This window comes from Catharus ustulatus, chromosome Z (genome assembly GCF_009819885.2).
Source record: "Catharus ustulatus isolate bCatUst1 chromosome Z, bCatUst1.pri.v2, whole genome shotgun sequence".
In the NCBI taxonomy this organism is placed as follows: Eukaryota; Metazoa; Chordata; class Aves; order Passeriformes; family Turdidae; genus Catharus; species Catharus ustulatus.
This window is the reverse complement of record NC_046262.2, coordinates 53,606,312-53,630,016: the sequence shown is the minus strand read 5'-3', so window position 1 is coordinate 53,630,016 and position 23,705 is coordinate 53,606,312. Positions and strand designations below refer to the sequence as shown.

The 23,705-nt window shown below is 38.9% G+C and overlaps 1 protein-coding gene across 3 annotated transcripts in view; it reads right to left on the bottom strand.

Moving 5' to 3' along the window:
• CSNK1G3 (casein kinase 1 gamma 3) overlaps positions 1 to 23,705 on the bottom strand; it is a 79,478-nt gene that overhangs the window by 7,695 nt on the left and 48,078 nt on the right. For 2 of the 3 annotated variants that reach the window (XM_033084808.1, XM_033084809.1), the window contains exons 8-14: positions 13,442 to 13,527; positions 13,227 to 13,311; positions 11,164 to 11,312; positions 10,141 to 10,236; positions 9,436 to 9,531; positions 754 to 860; positions 365 to 388 (exon numbers count right to left, since the gene is read on the bottom strand). In XM_033084808.1, the coding sequence (XP_032940699.1) occupies positions 365 to 388; positions 754 to 860; positions 9,436 to 9,531; positions 10,141 to 10,236; positions 11,164 to 11,312; positions 13,227 to 13,311; positions 13,442 to 13,527 (643 nt within the window). The remainder of the gene's footprint in view (positions 1 to 364; positions 389 to 753; positions 861 to 9,435; positions 9,532 to 10,140; positions 10,237 to 11,163; positions 11,313 to 13,226; positions 13,312 to 13,441; positions 13,528 to 23,705) is intronic. The other variant, XM_033084810.1, reaches the window with a different exon arrangement.

Below are 23,705 nucleotides of genomic sequence, written 5' to 3'. Positions count from 1 at the left end.
AATTATTACTTATTCATGCGAGTTATTTTCTAGATGTTAATACACTAGCTGAATGCTACAATATTTGAAAGGAATGCCTTCCCCTTTCAAATAGATTAGAAAGTAAGAAAAAATATTCTAGTACCCATTAAAAAGGTTAAGGTAAAGTACATCACAAACTACACAACTAAAAGCAAGCAGGATTTGAAGCAGGCAGAACAGCTCCTGAAGGTGGTTTTTGGTTAATTGTTTCACAGAATTAAAATATATTTCATCATTTCTAAACAGACATTTAATTTTTAAGTTTTACAAAATTAGTTTTAAAACCAAGAACAAGAACAAAGCTCCTGGGGCTATTTCTGCCTGCCTGTGCTGTATAACTCACCACATGTTCAACACTTTCTGGCAGCTATACAGAAAGAGAGTAAGAAAAGAAAGAGAATCAGAATACAATACAGAGGAAGAATTTCACATCTTCCATACATGGCATTTGGTAGTCAGAACACTATCTTAAAATAAATATTTCAAAATGAGTTGAAATATCAAAAATGCATGCACTTCTCTAGCCAGCATAGCAAGACATGTCATTAAAGGCTTAGCCTAAAAAAGCACAAGCTACTATTTAAATACTTAAAGACAAAATTAAGTATAGCACTGTAGTTTTGCTCCTGAACAATGGCTATTCAGTTCAGACAATATTTTCTGAAAAACTGTATGAGAAAAATACTGAAGTAGCCAAGCACAAAAGATCTGAAGAATATGAAAAGGACATACTTTGTTTCATCCATTACTTCTACTTCTGCAGGAGCTGTGATGGGTGCATTTGAACGGCCTGCAGTTGGGTCATCCGTGTTCAGCTCTCCATTTGTTGAGCTTACTACCTGAAATCACAAGAAAGACCTGAAATTATACTAGTGCTGGACATACATTTGTTAATTCCTAAGGTTACAATACAGCTTAGAAAACCAGTAATTTTTGTTATTTCCATAGTGATTTTTATTCCAGTAACAGTTATCTTCTCCAGGTTTTATTCTGGCACACCTGTGCCTTTGTAATTTTCTTTTCATATCTATTAGTGGAACTGACCTCTTCATGATGGACTCAAAGTGAGTGAATGAAGCAAAGCAACTCTGTGGATGCCATTTGCTAATCTCTCACACATATCTTCCGAGCCTTAAGGGAAGCACTAAGCACTTTTCCAGTACCAATTCAGTCGGTCCAACCCAATCTCTGCTCCTTCAGTGTATTTTTGCTCCTTAGTTTATCTTTTTATATTCAGACTGAATATGAAAGCCTGATTCAGCTGCATCTCCAAGAACTCTCACTAGTAAAGGGGAAAACTAAGGCTGTCTTCTAGACCTAAATGTATATGTAGATGGTGTCTGATTTTTAGGATAGGAAAACATCTGTTGCCAAAAAAATTAATTAAAAAAATTAATTTTCATTCCTATTAGTTTACCATAAAATTTCTATGTCGATTGTTCAAGTCACTGTAAAAGTTGTGGTTCTCTGGGAATATTTGGTTGGACTTTAAACCAAGTGAAACCCAATAGTCTCTCTCTCAGTTCCTGAGTCAGTCAGTTTTCCTGCATGACAAATGGAGCTGTTCAGAGGCCTCTTTGTTATTCACCCCTCAGAATACAAAAAGGAAGATGGCTCACTGGCTGTAGGTAAGTGCCTACCTGATCAGAGCTGCTTAAGTGCCTACCTGATAAGAGCTGCTGACAGTGCTAACTGACCCATTAAACAGCTGACTGACACCATGAAGAGGTCTACTAGCTGCTAAGTAGTAGCAACTGCTTGGCAATGCAGCAAGCATAAAAACATAATTCTGGACAATTATATAAAAGTTTGAGAAAACATCTGTAAACAATCAGCTATAGAGACTAAGAGTAGTCCATAATTCAAAATTATTACCAGCTGTTGCCTGATGGTCAGAGATTAAGGTAGATCAAAGGAGAGGGAAGGAAAATCACCACCATATTATTTCCCTCACTCTTCCAAGCTCTCCTCTTATTACAGCAGTTATGTCTCATCTATTTATAACTAGAGCCAAGAGCCTAGCCTACTGAGGTTTGTTTTGTGGTTCCTATCGTAACTAAATACAGCAGTTCAGAAGTTTGTTGCACTCAGGGCATTTTCCATGCCCTTTGTCGACATGAGGCTGAGTTTTCTCCTTTTCAAATTTCATTAAAAACACAAATCACTGCCAAAAACCCCACAGGCTTGTAATGAAATAAAAGATATGTGAGATTGCAGGAATCCAACTACTTAAATTTTAGTCAATATAACTGATGGAATCATGGAACACTGGACTTTATCTCTGCAATGATAAGCAAGACAATGGGAGTTTCAGCTAGGTGTCTTGAAAGCTTAGTTTCCTATCACTGGGCATGACAGAAGCACTTCACATTCAGTAACAGAAATAGGTAGGTATTATACTTCAACAAACCTTAAAATGGTGGGGCAGGCATCCTGAACCAAACATCCTGTGTTACTAGTTATTGGGTTTTTCAGTCACGGAATATTCTGAGTTGTCATCCTTGTACATATTTACTAAGAACAGGGATATTGTATTCTCCCAACCACCTCACCAGGTATCTAACTGTGAAGGTCATTTCATTGCTTCTTGTAAAATACCCAGAGTGGAAAAGTGCATCAGAAGTATTTGCTAACTAAGACAGAAGCAGTCACAGAAATGTAAGGATAAAAAAAAAACCTTGCTCAACCAAACAAATGAGTCTGAATCAAAGGAAGCACAGAAGTACAGAATGGTTATGGTTGGGAGGGATCACTGGTGGGGTCATGCTCCCTGTGCCTAATTCTAAAACTAACCGAAACTACAGCCTGCACTAATCCATACAATCCAGCAATGCCACGTAATTAATATTGTAGACAACCTGGCATGTAGCCCTAATAATGCAGGAATTCTGCTCGATAATCTAGGCTCAAAAAGAACTTTTCTAAAAATAACCTCAGATCCATACTCAAGAGTGGTGATGAGAAATAGAAGCCTTTGTCTTCAGTGTATTCAGACAGAGCTAGGGTACATCAAGAAATATCAAGACGGATATATGCCCCTTTCTAGATGGGAAGCAAACACAGTCCAGCTTAGCAATCCTCACTGTTGTAAAAAACAGGTGACAGTTTGCAGAAGCATTTGCAAGAACTCGTGTTTTCTTTGCTTTTCCTAAAAAACTTTAAAAATTTATGACTTTTACACAGATATAGCATACTGCCCAATTGTAACATCTGTGGGGCTTTCATATGACACTTTTTCACACTTCTTTCCCGGAAGCACCTGTTCAATGATTCATATCTATCTTCTTGGACAGCACATTCAAAAAGAGAGATCAATGTACACATCTTCATTTGAATTGGAAAATACAGAAGTAGGTATGTAAAAGTCCTTCCTATATTAGTAATATTGTAAATATTATTAATGTGCTGTACTAATCTAAGCTGACTTCAGCTTTAAAGGAGCCATAATCACCCTCTGCTGGGGTCAATGCACTACTATCTGGTAATAAAGAACAAAGCTTATTGCAGCTTATTCTTCAAACTGACTTCAAACTCAGTTTTTTCTTGACAGTGGTTTACATTAGCTGGGTAAATCTCTTCTCAAAACAGCTTTTTTCCTAAGTTGTTTTATTACTTTGACTGTTTACTTTAAGAGTATTTGAAACACTTTGTTCAAAACTTCACACCACATAGCAAAAGACTGCCCTGCCTTGCTCTGGTCAATGACAGATAATCTCTGTCTGTTTGACAGCTATCAAGGAGAAAGAGACCATAGTCCTTCCCACACAAACACACAGCCATATACATTCACCAAATATACAAAAAAAATACTATGAAGTGTAACTTTCTGCTGCATGACTTAGTTTAGGTGGGAGGCACATAGAAGGAGTTATGACCACAGAAAGCATAAGTAAACCAAAGCGTATATAGTATAAATCTAAAAAACAGTATCAGTCCTTCTTCTCTAGGATCACAAAAGCCCTGAGTTTCACTGAAATTTACTACTGCCAAAAGCAGCTCTAGAAGCTATCACTGATGAAGATGAAGGAAATGAAAGAAACGAAGACTCATACAAAGGAGTATAAGAGACAGGAAGGAGTGTTTCAATCCCATCAGTAAAGTACTTTGCAATCTGACCTAAAAGAGCCTTTAATAAGCCAAACCATTACAATTTTCTCTCTAACTTTACACCAATCAGCTCAAAAATCTACAAAACACAACCAGAGGATATGGGAACATAACAGAATTGAGCAAGAAAAAGTCACCCAGAGCACATAGCGTGCACTGAAGGAGTGTTACACCAAATTCTGCACCCAGAATGTACCACAAGCCACAATGAAAATTCATCACAGTAGGTCCACATAAAAAGCTAAAACTATAGGAGAGAGAAGCTACATGTAACTAAGTTTGCTTTAAGACAAACTTTTAATTTAATTTCTCTACTTGTGACTCAAGTTTGAATGGATTTCCATTGATGAAATCAATAGCCTGATGAAAAAATGATGAAAAACAATCTCTTAGAAGACTTGAATAACACTATAGAGAAAAAATTAGGATATTTGTGGGTTTGCATCTAAAAATTCTGTTACAAAATGCAAATGAACATTCTTTCCTGTATAGTAACATAATTAGGTTTCAAAAAACAAATATTTTTAAAGTTTATAATTACAAGTATTGGTGAGTAAGCTACTCACCTATTTTCAAGTGGGAAAATAACCACTAAACTGAAAACCTAAAAATACTTTAAACATTTTTATAACTTTATCCTGGTTTAAATTTAGTTTCTTCAAATTTAATCAGTTCTTTAAAAGTTTAATATGAAGGGCACCTATATAAAGAAGCATATATATCACTTGTTATTTCTTGATACTTTCTATGCCATGAGGTAAATAAACAAAAAAATCCACCCACTAGCCATTAATGGCACATTAATTGTGGAATAGATTGATTTCTTAGATACACAGTCCTCTGTAAGCTTGATAAAGGCCATTTATAACAAGACACAGTTAAGCCTAAATACCAGTTCCCTAAATGGCAACAGTAAATCTTCAGCCTCTATACTTTCTTTTGGATTAGGAGGCAAACTGATCTTTTACTTGTTATATTCAAAAATCAGTTAGAAAGTCTGCCATGAAAAAAAAATTTTGCTGACTTTGACTGCTATGATCACAACAAGGAATTGCAAAAATTTGAAACATGGAAAAAAACCCCTTCATTCCATTAAGAATCTTAGTAACTGAATTCTCCACTCAAAAAATAAAGGCAGTCTGCATCTCTAAGCAATTAGTGATACTACATAATTCTTTATTTTACCTTAAAAAAAATTTCAGATAAGGCACAAGAATAAAAGTACAGTAATTTCAAGATTATAAGCCGCACCATTTTGACTATAGTTTTGGTCTGTACCCGGAAGCGCGGTTTGTACTCCAGAGTGGTCAATATATGAATGATGTTCAGAAATTTTCCAACCCGGAAGTGAGAGCCTGCAGCAACCCCAAGTCGAGCCAGAGCCCATGCAGCCCCGGCAGCGGGGCAGCGCTGCTGATCCGAGCCCGTGATATTTCTCTATATTTTTTCGGTGTTTTCAGTCTTGTGTGGCTGTCCGGCTCCCCGCCCACTCGTGTGGTTGCCTGGCTCTCTGCCTGCCTGCGCAGCTGCCCAGCTCCTCATCTGCCCAGCTCCCAGCCCACCCATGCGGTTGCCCGGCTCCCCGCCTGCCCACGCGGCTGCCCGGTTGCCCGTGCGCCTGGCTCTCTGCCCGGTTGTGCAGCTGCCCAGCTGAGTGGCTATTTAAAGGCAACGCAGATCCGTTGGAAATGCTTTAAAATGACCACACTACTGTTCATATCTTTTTCTGCTTGTTAATAGAACTTGCAGGGTACGCTGCTGCAGCTATTGTCTGTATCTTTTTTCACTTGGAAATAATGTTTCCAAGGTCGGCACCTGCCAGTAGACCCCGTGATCCCATGATTCTGTTACTAATTGGCAACTTTGTGAAAATTCGCTGCAAACAAAAGTGTGGCTTATAATCTGGTGCAGCTTATATACTGCCAAAGACCTAAACGTTGCTGACACCCGGACATACGGCTTATAATCAGGGGCGGTTTATAATCGTGAAATTACTCGAATCACATCACATTTTTAGCTCACAAAATCTTAACAAAATTGATTTGTTTCATCTAACACTCTGTTATCTTGACTTCTTGAAGGAGAGGAATCTTACAACTCAAAACTAGTTACATCAAATATAAAAATCTTTTACACAGTTCCTAACTACTTTACTGGGAAGTCTTTAGCCCAATCTTTCAATCTAACCTCTTTTTAAATAATCTCACAATGGGAAAACGAAAAGAGAAAAGAGGTGATTAAAAAAATGTAATGGAACAGATTAATACAGTCTTTATGAGTGTACAAGCAGATTACAGCTCATACAAAGAAATAAATAATTCAGTATTGTACAACTGACATTTTGAGAAGCAATGAAAACTTACAAAAACAAAGGCACAAAAGCTGTTGAAAGAATTGCTGAGAGGTATGAGTTGATCATTAATAAGTCTGCTAATGAGTTAGGAAAATGGACTGAAGTAAGTGGAAGAAGAGATGTCTTCCTTTTACAACTCAATTTCCTAATACTATTCGAAATTTAACTGATTCTACAAAGTAAAACTACAGTAATTTCACGACTATAAGGCCCATCCTTTTGACTAAAATTTTCCCTTGAACCCGGAAGTGCGCCTTATAGTCCGGTGCGCCTTATATGATGTACAAAGCTGCGAAATTTGCCAAACCGGAAGTGTGAGCTGTGAGCCGTGGGGGGAACCAGTAGTGTCACGGCAACCGGGCGGAGACGGGCCCAGGGGCCCACGGTACCACCCCTGCCGGGTCCAGGTAGCCCCGGGGGCCCGTGGCTGTCGGGTGAAGGCAGGCCAGGGAGCCCGCGGCACTGCCCCTGTCTGGTCTGGGCGGGTCTGGGGGCCCACGGCTGCTGGCTGAAGGTGGGCAGGGAGCCCACGGCACTGCCCCTCCCGGGTCCAGGCAGGCCCGGTGGCTTGGAGGTAGGCCTGGGGGCCAATGGCTGCTGGGTTGAGGTGGGGGCTCGGCCAGCAACGGCGTGGGGAGAGCTGGGGGCGGAGCCTCGCTGCAAAAAAAAAGTGCGCCTTATAGTCCAGTGCGCCTTATCTGATCTACAAAGTTGCGATTTTTGCCGACTCCAGGGGGGTGCGCCTTATAGTCCAGTGTGCCTTATGGTCGTGAAATTACTGTAGTCATGTCTAAGAACATTAGGATCTTTTGAACACCAGCCTAGGATCTGGGATAAATTTAATTAATACGAAAAAGTAGAAAATATCTGTTAATGAACAAACCAGTTCAAACCTCAATGGTTCCCACTTGTACTTATCACTAAGAGCATACAAATGTATGTTAACAAACATATACACTACCACTCAGTCCCTTAGATGTTAATATGCCACAGAAAAAATCACTAGCACATTTTAATAACTGCCTAGAAAAAGAACCTCAGAAATTACATCAGCAGTAGTATCACAGATGACTAACAGCAGTGACCTAAAAACATTCCACTATCATTTCAAAATAATCGGACAGATTTTCATATCTTACAGAAAGAATTGATGAAACTGATCTCAAAGATGAGCAACTAACATCACAGAAAAAAATACACTTTAATTTCACACCTCAGACTCAACTTTTCCTTTGAACAATTTTTTGAGGGAATTATAGTATTTGTCTCCTTGAAAGAAATTAGGAATCTTACTGAAGTAGCCAGCTAATGGACCAATTTAACAAATAGCATGATTCAGTTAGTATTCCTACAAAAAAGAGGTATTTGAAAACAGTCAGGGGCTATTTCACAGCATAACTGGAGATACTATGTGATTTTTTAAGTGCCCTTAGTAAGGAAACATGACCACTCCACAAGAAGCAATCCACCATGAAAACACCCTGCTGCCCAACACTTGATCTTCAAAGATGCAGACCATGGCTGCAGTTCTGCACAGTGCTTGTATTCACACGGCAATTGCTAAGCCTCAACTGATCTAAATGATCTGAACTCAGAGAGACTGCCTTGTTCTGTGAGGAAAAAGGATAAAAACAACACTGCATTAACAGTAAGAAATATTAGTGTTACTTGTGTTATGTCCTAGAAAATGTTCATCCCATCTCTAAAGAGTATTCAGCATATTTAACAATGGAATAAAATTTCTTGCAATTGTTTATGTTCTACCTGACAAAGAAAAAAAGGTTTCTTAAGTGCCACAATTGCCAACAGACATATGATGACACTTCAGAAGTTTTACTACCTGTAATTTAACAAATTGAATATGTATTTTTCTAACCTTAAATATGGGAAAATAAAGGTTTTTTTAATTTTAAATTTTTAAATTTTTAATGGGAAGAACAAAACAACTTTTCAATTTTTCTTGATACACCGTAATAAATATCACCTACTAGATTTTGTTACATTACACGTCAGCTGTTTCTAAAGCAACACAACTTAGAGAACGTTATCACACTGACAGGACTGCAGCCTTATTTTCTGTACCCTGAACTTTTCATTCTTTCTTCAGGTCATGACAATTTTTCTGAAAACAAAAACTTCAGAAGAAATATACATAACTTAGATTGCCATAATCAAAAATGCAGCAGACAATTTCTACACGCAACCCAGATAAGACTTCACAAAGCTAAATCATTTTCATTTTGGACTCAAAGCTCAAAATCTCATGTAGACTTCAGCATTTTGAGTATTTCAGAATTAATTCCTTGCAGATTACTCCAACCGATTCACACCTAAATATAGCCAAAGAGAGAAACATATAAAATCTCAACAATTAATTTTAAAAATTGAAAAAAACGACCAGGAAAAGAGCTCTTTGAAGATGAAACAAATACTAATATAGGAAAAACTGTTGGTTTCTACATGTTTTTTCACTGAGATGTGTAAGGTTCCCACTGCACTGGGAACATTTTACTAGTCAATGCTAGAATAAAGGTGTGAAGTTAAAGCAAACATCGCTAAATAGCATTTTAATTTGATGTTTACTTAAGGAATGGAAAACATGGCTTGAACAACACTGAATTCAGTGGTTTTTAGCTGCAATACAATTAACATATTTGAAGTCTAAACTTCGGTTGCTTGCACTGAGGTAAGTATATATACTGTAAAAAAGACAGTTCAATTGTTTTAAGACTTTTACTAAATAACATGCAAGAAAAATTCCATCAGCAAAAAGCTCCATAGTTTCAGTGCCTGTTTTCAGTTTGAAAACCGAACTATGAAATAAGAGCAGCATTCTGAACATTACTGACAAGCAATCTTAACATGGAATCATGAATCATGTGATACATTACAGCAAAATAGTATTATGCAATGCAAAACAACTGATTTAGATCATGCAAAGAAGCAGAAAATACCTGTACAGAACCACCATGTCTGTCAGATGCCAGGTGAGCCCTCAAATGATGTGGATTGGTTTGCTGTGAGTCCCAAGCTGCCCTATGGTCTGTTGACTATAATTTTTGAATGTATTAGCATTTATGCAAAAGAAGAAAAAAATTTAAAAATAAACAATTTGTGCATTAATTGTCATATATAATTTTTAAAAGCACAGAAGTGCTACACACTCAATCCCTATATAGATTGCACTTCCACATTATCAGCATTCTTACTCATGCCTTCATATAAATTTTCATACAGAGGTGAAACAACTAAACCTTTAAATTCTTTGTAAGAAAAAGCACACTAACACAACCTTCCAATTTTGCCTAGGTAAGCTGACACAGATCTGAATTCATAACATTGTTATCACCTCAGTCATTAGCTGGCTTAGGAAAAAAAAAAAGTGAAAATGCTATACATACATGTTAGAACTGAAAGTGAGCATACAGTGTATGGAGGAGACACAGAAAATAAAGACGTGTGAGTAGAGAGAAAATTCACTACTGATTCACTAGGAGATATTTATGTATCTCTACATATGTAGACATTAACAAAGACTGAATTAAAGTGAAAACAAAGAAAACCTAGAGTCAATTTTATTTTCAAGTTCTAATAAAAACATAGGAAAATCATTAGACAAAAGACAGACTAATGCTGATAATCTCATATGAGCAGCTTACCTGATTTTTGGATTGTTGCGTTCTGTCTCTGTGCTGATATGCTTCTCTGTTTGAAGACATTGCAGGGTCTGAATGTACTGAACCCACTGGAGTAGGCTACAAATATAAATAATATGTAGCAACTGGTAAAAAAAATAGATTTCTAGGTCTCACCAAAAGGTTTTGGTTTGTAATAGAAAATAATCTTTAAATCTGACAGTTTCAAATAACACAAAATTATCAGATTAAAGCAGAAGTTTCACTAGATATTTACTAATATCAACAAGAAAAAAAGCAAACCATGACTTACAGAATGTACTGAAGTAGCAATTCTAAGTATTATCATACATTAATTTTCTTAAAGACTTTAGGCTGATACTTTCTGCAGTTAGCAGTTATAACTGAAACTTGATGAAAGGTTTAATGTAATTTTTAATGCTAAACACTGAAAAAAGTATTTTGCAATAAAATAAATGTTACAATTCTTTAAGAACCACACAGAGAACTGCAGAGTGAAGTGCATAATCTGAAACTAATCAAACATACACATATTAGCCCTGCCTTCCTTACATAATAAGAAGTGAAAAAATTGAGAAGCTGAAGAAAACCCTACTCTCTATCATTTCTTCAATTATATAAACAGTGTTTCCTGAAACCTTAAATGCACTGCAATGAAATCTGCAATGAACTATGCAATACTTCTTCATAATGAACTGATAAATATCTAAAGTGTACCTTGTACCCAGAGAAGTTATAGTTCTGCATTTTAAAAAAACTACTGGGAGTAAAAAGCAAAATACATGCAATAATGAGTGTTACTGCATAATTTTAAGTTCCTTCAACTCAAAAAACAATCTGAACTTCTACCACCTCATTTTGGATTGAGAAGAGATGTACTTTGATATTAAGAGCACATTTGCAGATGGGCTCGTAAATAGCAGCTCTCTTAACTCTATTAGCAGCCTTGAGATGCACATATCTTATGAAATTCAGAACTGATCACAGAAAAACCCATTATATTACTAACACCTGAACTGTACTCACCAAATGTTTGCCAATCCAGTCGTATTCATAATCAAACATATAGCCTTTCCGATCAAGTAAGTCTGTGAAGAGCTTTCTTAAGTAGTCGTAGTCTGGCTTTTCAAAAAAATCTAACCTTCTTACATAACGTAGGTAAGTAGCCATTTCCTCTAGATAAATAAGAAAAATATACATTTGCCGTTATCTGTTTTAATGGAACACCAAAAAATCACCGTCACCTTATTTACTTTTAAAGCAACTTGTACTTCTCGCCATGAATCTCTGAATTACCAGAAAGAAAAGTTAGCTAATAATGTTCTTTGAGATGCTACCATATTCTGACATATACTACCATATTCCAAATATATCCTAGGAAGTAACACCCGACTAATTTTTCCTTCATGTTACCTGTTGAGATTTTCTATTCGGCGTTCAAATTCTAATGCACAGTGTCAAATATTTGTGGAGAGAAATGTCTCTGCTTTTTTTCTTTCCTATCAATTTTACAGAGGGAAGACTAAGGAAAGGTAAAGAAAAGAGTATAAAGTATCACCCTCGTGTCTACAAGGCCTGCTGTGCTGCTCCTTTCATTTGTCATGAGCTACTCTCAGCAAAGTCCACTTTGCCTATCAATGATATTTTGATTACCTTTCAAGGTGTTCACTTATATTTTGGCAAAATCACGCTCATGTCATACATGTCTCTTGTTCCAAGCACTTTATTTCAGTTTTTAAAAAATATCTTATTTCCTTCTGTCCAATTTTCCAACACCTCATTGATTCTCCTTCTACTTATAGAGAACTAGAAATGACACTTGAAGTTTGCAAGTTATTTTAAATATTAGTCCAAACTGTTTCTAATACAGCTTGTTTTTAATAGAGGTATGATACCAGATTTCAGCTGAAAAGGCTTGCAAAATTTTCAGTGTGCAAACACAAGTGCAGTCTAGTAAATCACTGTAAGCACACACATACTATATTTTTAATGTTTCCTTTAGAAGACTCTATATTTGAAGAGCAACAGCATTAGCTTACCCCTGTTTCAAAGGATAATTCTTCTATCTGGGCCCAGGCATGTTTAACTTGTCCATCAATGACTTGGATGAAGGGGCAGAGGCCTCCTCAGCAATTTCACTGACAACACAAAGTTGGGAGCAGTGGCTGACACCCCAGAGGGTGTGCAGCCCTTCAGAAGGACCTCAGCAGGCTGGAGAGATGGGCAGAGAGGAACCTTCTGGAATTCAGCAAAGGCAAATGCAGGGTCCTGCACCTGGGGAGGAACAACCCCAGGCACCAGCACAGGCTGGGGGTGACCTGCTGGAAAGCGGCTCTGTGGAGAAGGAGCTGGGGGTCCTGGTGGGCAACAAGCTCTCCATGAGCCAGCAGTGTGCCCTAGTGGCCAAAAAGGACATCCTGGAGTGCATTACAAAGAGCAGGTTGAGGGAGGTGATCCGTCCCTCTACTCAGAGGCTGTGTCCAGTTCTGAGTTCCTCAGCACAAGAGAGACATGGAGCACCAGGAACAGGTCCAGCAAAGGGCTACTAAGCTGATCAAAGGACTGGAGCATCACTCACATGAGGAAAGGTTGAAGGAGCTGGGCTCTTCAGCCTCGAAAAGAGGCAGCTGAGAGGGGATCTCATTAATACATATAAATATCTAAGAAGTGGTTGTCAATAGGGTGGATCCAGGCTCTGCTCAGCAGTGCCCAGCAATAGGAGGAGAGGTAATGTGCAGAAAACTGATGCACAGGAAGTTCCATCTAAACACAAGGAAGAGTTTCTTTACTGTGAATAAGTGACTGAGAAGGTGACTGAGCACGGGAACAGATTGCCCAAAGAGGCTGTGGAGTCTCCCTCACTGCAGATATTCAAGAACTACCTGGATAAAATCCTGTGCCCTGTGCCCTGGGATGGCCCTGCTTGAGCAGGGAGGTTGGACTACTGTGGTCCCTTCCAACTTGACCCATTCTGGGATTCTGTGATCTGTACACATACTGTAATTTTTGATACAGATATTAAGCAATTACCTATGCCAGTTTCATTTTATAAATTAATACACAACACTTTTGTTAACAGCAGACATTACCTGGGAAGTTTTCACACAATACTTCTATAGGAGTTGCTCGTTTAGTGTCTCCAATTTTCTGGTAACGTTCTTTTAACGTATCTGCCTAAGACAGAAAAACAAACAAGCTTCTGAAGTTACACAGCTTGCAGGCACATATTCAAAAAAACCCCAAATGTGTCAATAAAAGCTGTTGATCTGAAAGTAAGACAGAGGAAGACATCAAAACCCACTACCTTTAAACCTTGCCATGGAAGACTTCCTCTGAGAAAATACATAAACATATGTCCCAAAGCTTCCAAATCATCTCTTCTACTTTGCTCTGAAACAAAATGCAAATATTATTAGAAATTCCATCTGTGTAATTTTACACTATAATTAAAAGACTAGTTTCCAAATTATATAAAAATAATTGTTAGGTATAAAGTACTTGAAACCAAGTTGAGCATGTGGGGACATTCTTTTGTACTACGGACTGCCTTAAGAACACAGCTAAACCCAGAAAAAAAACAGAGGCAGACAACAGGTATATTCATCTCAACAGCACTTTAATCAAATTATCTTGCTGTTAAGAAATCGTTCTCATTCCAAAACACATTTGACCCTTAAAACTGCATTTTAATTCCGGTATTTTTCTATCTATTATTTTTGAACTTGAAACAGTTTAAGAAAGCTTCAATAGAATTAATTTTTCCTCTACAAAATCATGGAAAAGACAATGTTTTCCTCAGGGATCCATTATGGAATTTCTGAGTAAGCTGAAGGCAGCTTGAAGAAGGCTCAGAAGTACTATTAAACAGAATGCAGCATATACACACAATCTGCTATCAAGTCTAGCTGACATACGAGCTTTCACAGAACACAATGCCCACTAAAGCTACAATTTTTCATCTGCAGTAAAGCAGTGGTAGTCTTTCAAAAAGTTCACAGAAGGTTAAAGGAAAGTAACAAGGAAAACACAGTATATTCAGAGTTTTAAAAGTACAGTAATTTCACGATTACAAGTCGCACCTGATTATAAGTTGCATGTCCAGGTGTCGGCAACGTTTAGGTCTTTGTCCATATATAAGCCGTACCAAAATACAAGCCACACTTTTGTTTGCAGGGAGGACCCGCGTGTAACGAAGTAACAAATTAGAAACGGAATCGTGGGATTGTTCACCCTTGCCTGGTGCTGCCCCATGGTGCCGGCGGGAGCCCACTCGCACCCACGGTGGCGGCAGGAGGGAGGCACAGAGCCTCCCGTGTCCCCCCACCGCCGCAGGGCCGGCAGCATGGAGCCCCCCGCCTCCACCCCAGCGCTGTTGGCACAGAGCCCACCTCCACTCGCCACATAACAGAGTAACCAATTTGTAACAATTGCGCAATCCCGGGTTTTACTGGTAGGTGCTCAGCTCGGCACCGCGGCTCGCACTTTCAGGTTGGGAAATTTCAGAACTTCGTTCACATATTGGCCGCTCCTGAGTGTAAGCCGCATTTCCGGGTTGGGAGCAAAATTTTAGTCAAAACTGTGTGGCTTATAATTGTGAAATTACTGTACATTTCACATAGCTGTTATATTTAATCTGTCACTTCTTGGGAAAACTGAAGGTAGTAGAGAATAGTGAGTCTTTAAATTACTAGAGGAAAAACAGATCTTTTCATTTCCACCTGACATAATTCTGTATTGCTGTTGAAAGAAATGTTATACATTGTATTACATATTGTAAAAGAGGCAGTATTTAATTCTAAATTTTACTTTCTCCCTGACACAAAAAAGAAAAAAAAATATTAACATAGTTTATACTCAGTATTTAAAAAAAAAAAAATTGCTATGAATAGCTTTGATAACAATAGAAATACAGCAGGAAAGTAAATGAAAAAAACTTGATTTTTCAAACACAGCAAAGTCAACAAATCCAACCTGGTTCTGATCTGATTAAGACATAATATTGTCATAAATATATTGCATCTGAAGAACAACTTCTAATTTTCATACAAATAGAACAATGTACTTACTACTCTGTTTTCTAGTTGTTTCTTCTCACTTGAACACTGAATAAACATATTATCAAACAAGTAAGAAAATACAAAAAAAAAGGATGGTGGTAACATGTACGCTGCATCTAGCCCCTCACTTAATCACACATCTGCCAGCCATATAAGGCTCTGTCAGTCATTTCTCCTTCACTCACTTCCATGTTTCCAATTCCATTCTCAACACTCTTCTTGTTTGTGTTCACTTCTCCACTCTTGTTGTCCAACAACATGTCTCACAGTGAGGGCCCTCCAGACAACACGGTCCTATTTGAATCTGCCAACCCTGCAACATCCCACTTGCTGTCCACATGCTACTCTGATACAATCTCATAGGTTAAGAAGAAAGCAGGAGTAAGCTTCAGGGCTCTATGCCTGACAGGTTTCAGTATGCAAAAGCAACACGCAGAAAATCACTACTTCAGGGGCAGTGCTTCTGACAAACATCTTGTGCAATGCAGCACGCTTCAAGTAAGAAGGTGGGAAAGCATACAGGTATGCTACAAATGTGCAACAGATGGTCGCTCTATGGGCAACACTAGAGTACGGCCCACTGAAATGTTCTGTAAAGCTCCATTTGGTCTTTGCTAAGAGACAATAATTCCTCTCTTTCATTTAATTTCTATAAGTTATGCCAATGAAAAATTAACCTTTTCTCCTTTAAAAAAAAACAACCAAAGTAACAGCATCTTATTGAACCAATTCGTCCTTTGGCACATGGTTTCCTCTCTCTCAAAGAGATCATTCTGAAGCTAGCCAAATTGGTAAGAAACTATTATTTTTTACTTAGCTCATAGACTACAGACAATTGTCTCAATTCAAATAGGTCAGCAGCAGGCTATCCCCAGAAATGACCTTTATTTAGCACAAGCAATTAAGCAACCATAACACATTTTAAAAAACAGACATTCAATCTTTACAAAGCATCCAGCTCTCTAAAGAAAATTTAGGAATATTCTACCAGTAGAAAGATATTACCTATTCAGATCAGAAGACACAGTTACCGAGAAGAGGACATGGTTAGATACACAGATGGGAAGTAATTACAATAATTTCACATGTATAAACCACACCCTTTTGACTAAAATTTTGGTCCCAACCCGGAAGTGCAGCTTATACTCCGGAGTGTCCAATACGTGGACAAAGTTCTGAAATTTGCCAGCTCGGAAATGTGAGCCGCAGGCCGAGCTGAGCTCACGAATTGAGAACCTACAAGTAAAACCCGCGATCGCGTGATTGTTACAAATTGGTTACTCCTTTGCACGGCCGGGGGAGCAGGCTCCTCCGGCAGCGGGGTGCGGTGGAAAGCTGGGCTCCTGCTGGCAGCGCGGCACGGGGGAAAACCAGGGCTCCCACCGGCACCACGGGGGGAGCGGAGCTCGCGAATTGAGCACCTGCCAGTAAAACCCGCGATCACGTTATTGTTACAAATTGGTTACTTTGTTGCGCAAGCATCCTTGCTGCAAACCAAAGTGCAGCTTATACACCGGTGCGCCTTATATATGGACAAAGTACGAAAAATTGCCAACACCTGGAAGTGCGGCTTATACTCCAGTGCACCTTATACTCGTGAAATTACTGTACCTTGCTTGAACTGTCAGTTTCTAAAGTTTAGCAAAAATAAATTTGAAACCCAGAGCCTATAGACTTACTAAAAATGACTGGATTTCATTTAATAATACATGGGAAAAAAGTCTTTTTTTCCTGAACAAAACTATGTATCCTGAAGTTAATGGTTCTGGTTCATAAAAATGAAGTTGCATGCCAATTTTAACATAAGCACACCCTGTTATGCCATGCTGGTGTCTTAAGAACAAGATAGACTGAAAATAAAAAAAAAAAAACTTATTTTCATGTATGCCTTTAATTAAGGGTGCAAAGAGTTATTTATTGTTTTTATTAGAGGCACTGTTTCATATAACTGTGGATTTATAAGGTTGACTTACACAGGGAAAAGGATTTCTCTAAGACAGCTAAAATTCTGCCCTGAAGTCCAGTGATAATTCAGTGAGTATGAAAAGGAAAACACTGAACTTACTAAAGGGGAACCCAGGTCTGGGAAAGACTTCATCCTCCACCACTGGTACAGTGACAAGTAAAAGTTGCTGCATCTCCTGCAGAGCCATCACCACAAAAATCTACTACAAATGCAGAAGGGACTTTTTTTTTGGTTTTGAGCTACTGGAACAATTTCAGGATTTAGACTAATAAAATTTTAGGACCAAATGTTTATTGCTCTTGCACTAAGAAGTTAATTAAAATTGATCCAATACAGAATTATTTGTGGATGGTTTAGATTAAAAGAGATTTCTAAATTTCTGATTCTAAATCTAATTTCTGATTCTAAATGTAGAACCTATGATAGCTCTGACAAGAAAACGCATGTACTAAAAGTAAGAATGGGGTTCTCCTAGTTTTGCTTGAGGATAAGCACTTGTTTAAAGAAATTGGCTTCATCTGGCCCTTCTATTCATATTAAGAGCAGACTTGCTTCATTCCCTGAAGAGTTTCAAGTATTCATTGTACGATAACTAACCTCTGCCTCTACAATAATCAAGCACTACCATGAAAACGCCAATGCAACCAAGGATATTGGGGGTGCCCCAGAGACCATTACAGATGGCTAGTTATAATTCCATATGACTATTACTTCCTGTAGCCAAATAACTTAGACAACAGTTTAACACACTGTTCTTCTGAATTTAGAGAAATCCCAAAATAATAACCAATATACATATCCAGCATACACAGAAAATTGCAGAACTTTTACAGATGCAGATTTTTGTCTTCCTTAACCTCCCAGTAGTCAGAATCTACACTGTTCAGAATCTCACTTTCCCTTCCTGAAAATGAAGTGAACTGGAAAAGAAGCACAGAGCAATTTTATCCCTCAGAGAAATTATCTTATTGAAAGGTAGGCTACCAGATAAAGGCAGTTATTTGTATTTCCTTCAAACAGCTGTCTGAATAAAGCCACATTATTCTTCACATAGACAAAATACCTTCTATTCCATATACAAACTTACAGCTTAGCACAAAACTACCAGAAATCCTTGATCAAATGTCTCTTTTGAAACAAAAGATTATTGGCAACAGGATGTTCAGTAACTATGTATTTTCTACATGCACCTTAAAAGAGTGGGCAATGGAGATTTTAAGGAAGTTTTGATTGCACATTTAAAGTCCCCTAGTAGCTATGCATTTGTTTCAATAGTTTTAAATTCCATGGATGCTAAAACATACTTTTGATTCAAGGACAACATCCTTCCTTACTCATATGCACTAACAGATAAAATTACAGTTCAATAGAGATATATTCAAAAGTAACTTGTAAGAGAATGTGAACCTCAGTGTCTCCCTTTTTATTAAAAACACTTATTCTTTTACAAAGGTCAGCTGTCAAGCAGCTCAAGAAATTATCTACAGACTATAAATACTACCCTAAAAATTGTCTAATTACCACTATTTTCAGAGCAAACTGTATCCTATATGCCATTGTCTCTGTAAACACAGAGCTTGAGGACCTTCAGTGTTCTATATGTCTCATTGCATGAATTAAAAAATATTACGTTTTCAGAGGAATATCACAGAACATAAAACAACTGTTGGAATGGAACAATTTAGGCTCTTTAGGAAGGAGAGGCAAGGGAGACCAGGAGGCAGTGTCACCCTCCATGGTAACAGCCAGATGAGAGCATGGAGTTTTGTCTGGGGATGGACGAAGAGGTGACCAAGAGCTATTGGGGAAGGATTACGTGAGGGCAGGTTTAAGCAGCCACAGGCCCCCCAGCCAGGAAGACTGAGTAGATGAGTCCTTGTGGCGGTGCATCCCTCCCCCACTCCTTCCAGGCCACATTGTGATCTGAAAAATGCTCATTATGTCTCAGCTTTACAAGCAGCACCTGGGCTCAGCTTTCCTTGAGTTTATCAGACACTCTGCTCCCAGGAAGCCCTGCCCTCTAATATGCTCATGTTTTCTTTATGAACAGCCTTGGAAACTGTTTTTCTTCCTTGTATAGCATAACATCCCGTTTTCACACTCAAATAAAGTGTGCCAACACACACTGTGGACAGAATGAAACATTACTATGACTAAAACCCACTCTCTTACAACCCTACTAACAGTGGTCTAAAATGAGAACCTTCAAGTTCTTCTGGATTGCAGCAGGGGTAACCAGCAACCTCTCTCTCAGTGGGGCCTCTCAGAGCACATGAACTCTCGAGTTTGTTGTACTCAGAAGGTTGCTGAACAAAAATGAATACCCCCACTCCTTGAGGCTCATCTCTTTGCACAATGAAGAAATACAAAAGCATCCAGAGTGAGTATTTTACTGCCTTCGAGTGCAATTTTTCACAGCTACCTTGCACTGACTCTGCCTGTGCATATAAACATTCACATATGCTACAGCAAATTCTGGGAGAAATGCTGCTCTCTTAGATATTCAGATATCTTGGATATCAAAGTAAATTAGGCCTGTAAGTAAGGTTAAGCTATGATTTAGGTTAAATGCTGTTAAGTCCTATTCCTACATTTAATTCTTTAAAGTACAAGTTAAAGTGTAAGTTAAGGTTAAATAATTTTGAGTGCTGTTAAGCTTTTGGGTAGTATTCTTTTTCGCACTTGCCCTCATTGTCCTTTTGTCACTTGTTACACACACTTAAACAACACAGCCCTAGACAGTTGTCAGTTCATTTCTGTTTTGATTGACTGGATTTTGTTGGGGTTTGGACTTTTTTCCCTTTTCCTTGGTGTACTAGCGAGTAGCAGTGTGACTCTTGCAAGAACTTTGTCATGCTCTTGCTTAATACTAAATCAGATTTTTACTGATACCCTTGCTGATGATTTTTTAAGCGATCTCAAACACTCGTTTGTAACAGCTGACCTCCGATATACCAGAACCACCTCATGTTCACAATCTCTGGTCGTCATGGGAGACTTCAACCACTCTGGTATCTCTTGGAGTGACAAGACAGCAAGGCATCAGTAATCCAGTAAGTTATCATTGATGGCAACTTCCCTCTCCAAGTGACACGAGAAGCTAAAAAAGACATGTGCTATGCTGGAGCTCGTTCTCACCAAGGAGAGGTTGGTGCGGAATGTGGAGCTCAAGGGCAGCCTTGGCTACAGTGATCATGAAAGGCTGGAGTTTGACATCCTAAAGGTAGTGAAGATGGAGCAAAGGAAGCTCAGTACCCTGAATTTCAGCAGATGCAACTTGGCCTCTTCAGGGATCTGTTTGGCAGAGTACTATGAGATAAAATTCTGCAGGGAAGCAGGGCCGTAAGAAAGCTGGTTAATATTCAAGCATTAATTCCTCCAAGTCCAGGAGCAATGCCTTCCAACAAAGACAAGCAAAAACTATCAGAAGGCCTGCATGGATGAACAGTAAACTCCTGGATGAATCCAATGGAAAAGAAAGAGGCATATAGAGAGGGGAAGCCAGGACAGGTAGTCTGGGAGGTATAAAGAGAAATAGTCTGATCAGCCAGACATCAGCTTAAGAAAGCTAAAGCCCTTATAGGATTAATTGCGGTCAGGGACGTCAAGGGCAACAGGAAGAGCTTCTATAAGTAAGTTGGTGATAAACGAAAAACTAGGGAAAATGCTTGAACTCTCCAGAAAGAAACAGGAGACCTGGGATTTGGAGAAAGCTGAGGTAAAAAATTACTGTTTTGCCTCTGTCTTCTCTGGCATGTATTCCAGTCTCATCACCCATGTCAGACAGGGCAGAATGAAGAACTACCTGCTGTAGCTCAGGCTGGAGCCCATCTAAGCAATCTGAAGATGCACTAGCCCATGAGACCTGCTGAGATGGATCTACAAGTCTTTAGGGTACCTCAGTAAGGGCAAATCATGCCTGACAAATTTGTGGCCTTCAACACAGCTACATGCATGATGGAAAAGCAACCAACATCATCTACCTGGATACCTGTGAAGCATTTGACACTCTAAAAGGATATCCTTGTCTCTGAACTAGAGAGACACTGATTTGACAGATGAAACAAGTGGATAAAGAATTGGCTGAGTGGTCACACTGATAGTTGAGGTCAGCAACTCCATACCCAAGTGGAGACCAGTTCCTTAGGGGTCGTACTGGCACCAGTGCTGGGTAACACCTTTGCTGGTGTCATGGACAGTGGGATCAAGAGCACTCTCAGCAAGTCTGCCGAGGACATCTGGTTGCATAGTGCTGTCAACATGCTGGAGGGAACGGATATCACAGGGGGACCTGGACAAGCTTGGGAGGTGGGCCTGTGTGAATATGAAGTTCAACAAAGCAAAGTGCAAGGACCTGAACCTCAGTTAGGACAACCCGAGGACAAATACAAGCTGGGCAGAGAAAGGAGGGCAGCCCTGAAAAGGACTTGTGCATGCTGGTGGATGAGAGGCAGGCCATGACCCCAAAACGTGCAGTCACAGCCCAGAAAGTCAAGTGTGTCCTGAGCTGCATCCAGAATAGCATGACCTGTAGAGAAAGAGAGGGGATTCTTACACCTCTGCTCTGCACTGGTGCAGCCTGTAGTGCAGCATCCAGCTCTGGGGTCCCTAAGGTAAGAAAGACATGGACCTGATCAAGCAAGTCCATGAAGACTTTCAGGCAGTGGTCCTCCTATGATGGCAGTCCAAGAGCTGGCACTGCTCAGCTTGGAGAAGAGAAAGCTTCAGGGAGACCTTCCAGTACCCAAAAGGAGACTGCAAGAAAGCAATGGAGGGACTTTTTACAAGGATATGTAGTGACAGGACAAGGAGTGGTGGTTTTATACTGAAAGGCAGTAAACTTAGATTAAATATTCAGAAGAAATTCCTCAGTGAAAGAGTGGCAAGAGACTGAAACACACTGCCCAGAGAAGCTGTGGAGGTCTCATCCCTGGAACTGTAAAAGGTAAAGTTGGATGGGGCTTCAAGCAACCTGGTGTTGCAACCGGTGGCAAGGGGGTCAGAATTGATGATCTTTAAGGTCTTTTCCAACCCAAACCACTCTATGATTAAACAAGTTACCATTAGACAAAAATAAACACATTCTGCGTTAATATCAGACATGTAATCAAAATTCAGTTTGTTTTTCCAGCAATTACCAGTTTCATAGTTCAGTTTATTTTCTTACAATGTTTGTGGGCAATCTTCTTTTTTAAGGAAGAGTAAAAAATTTATCTGATTTTAGAAGTTATTGACTCACTGTTGAAAATTTTATAATAATCAGAAATCTATTCTGCCTAGTGATGAAAGCTCAGTGTCAAAAATGTAACAGTTACCCTAAGCTGACATCAACACTCCTGCCTGAAAAACATAGACAAGACTTCTTCTATTTGAAGAACCTGCGCACCAAAAGTTAGATTTAGAAAGCTCAAACCCTACACTTGATGTGCTGGAGTATGCCTACTAATGAGCAACAAAGCTGGTGAAGAGTCCAGACCACAGATCCTACGAGGAGCAGCTGACAGAGCTGAGGGTGTTTAGTGGAGAGTTTATCACTCTACAACTGCCTGAAAAGAAGGTGTGGTGAGACGGGGATTGGCATCTTCTCCGAAGGAACAAGGAACAGAACAACAGGAAAAAGCCTCATGTTGTGCCACAGGAAATTTTAGATTGGATATTGGGAACATTCACTTCACCAAAAAAAGCATTAGAATATTGCCCAGGGAAGTGATTGAGTCACCATTTCCAGAGGTTTGTTAGTTAACAGACTTGTAGATGTGGCACTTAGGGACATGATTTAATGGTGCAGCGCTAGGTTAACGGTTGGACTTGATGACCTTAAGGATTTTCCAACCTAAGTGATTCCATGGGTCTGCTTTATTGATAAATCACCTTATTCCTATCTGAGAAGTGTGACTGGTTTCTCATTTGCTGTTAACAGTTATACTGACAGTTAAACTAAGTATTGTGCAACATTTTTATTATCAATTCAAAGAGTAACCTAATTAGTGATTACCATGCAGTAATAAGCAGCTGGCTTACACAAATTCAAAAGGGTCTGTTTTCTAGAAAACCGCTCTATAGCTGGAATAAACAAACATCTGAGTGCTCCAACCTTTTTCAAGGTGAATTTATTCATTCAATAATGACAGCTTTCATATTTATATAATTTCTTTAGCTTGCTGGCATAACCTTTAACAACTCTGACAAAGCCTTATTAACAGTGTAAGCACTATAAAAATTATGGCATCATTTAAGCTACTTTATTATTTTATGGTGCATTTCAGAGAGATCAGGAAAGCAAGGAAGCATTGAAAACCCGTGTCATTGCAACCTATTGACTTTCCTGTATTTAATAAGCACATCTATTTCCTGGACACTTCATTCTGCCATAAGTATACTTATACTGTGAAGGTTTTATGCTACAAAAAGATACACCTCATCTTTTTTTTAAGAATAACCGACAAAGAAGATAGAGAGGACAATTCCCAAGACACAATCATGATAATTAGAGATTCAAAAGAGATTATTCCCATAAACAGTACTTCCATAAGGACAAACTATAT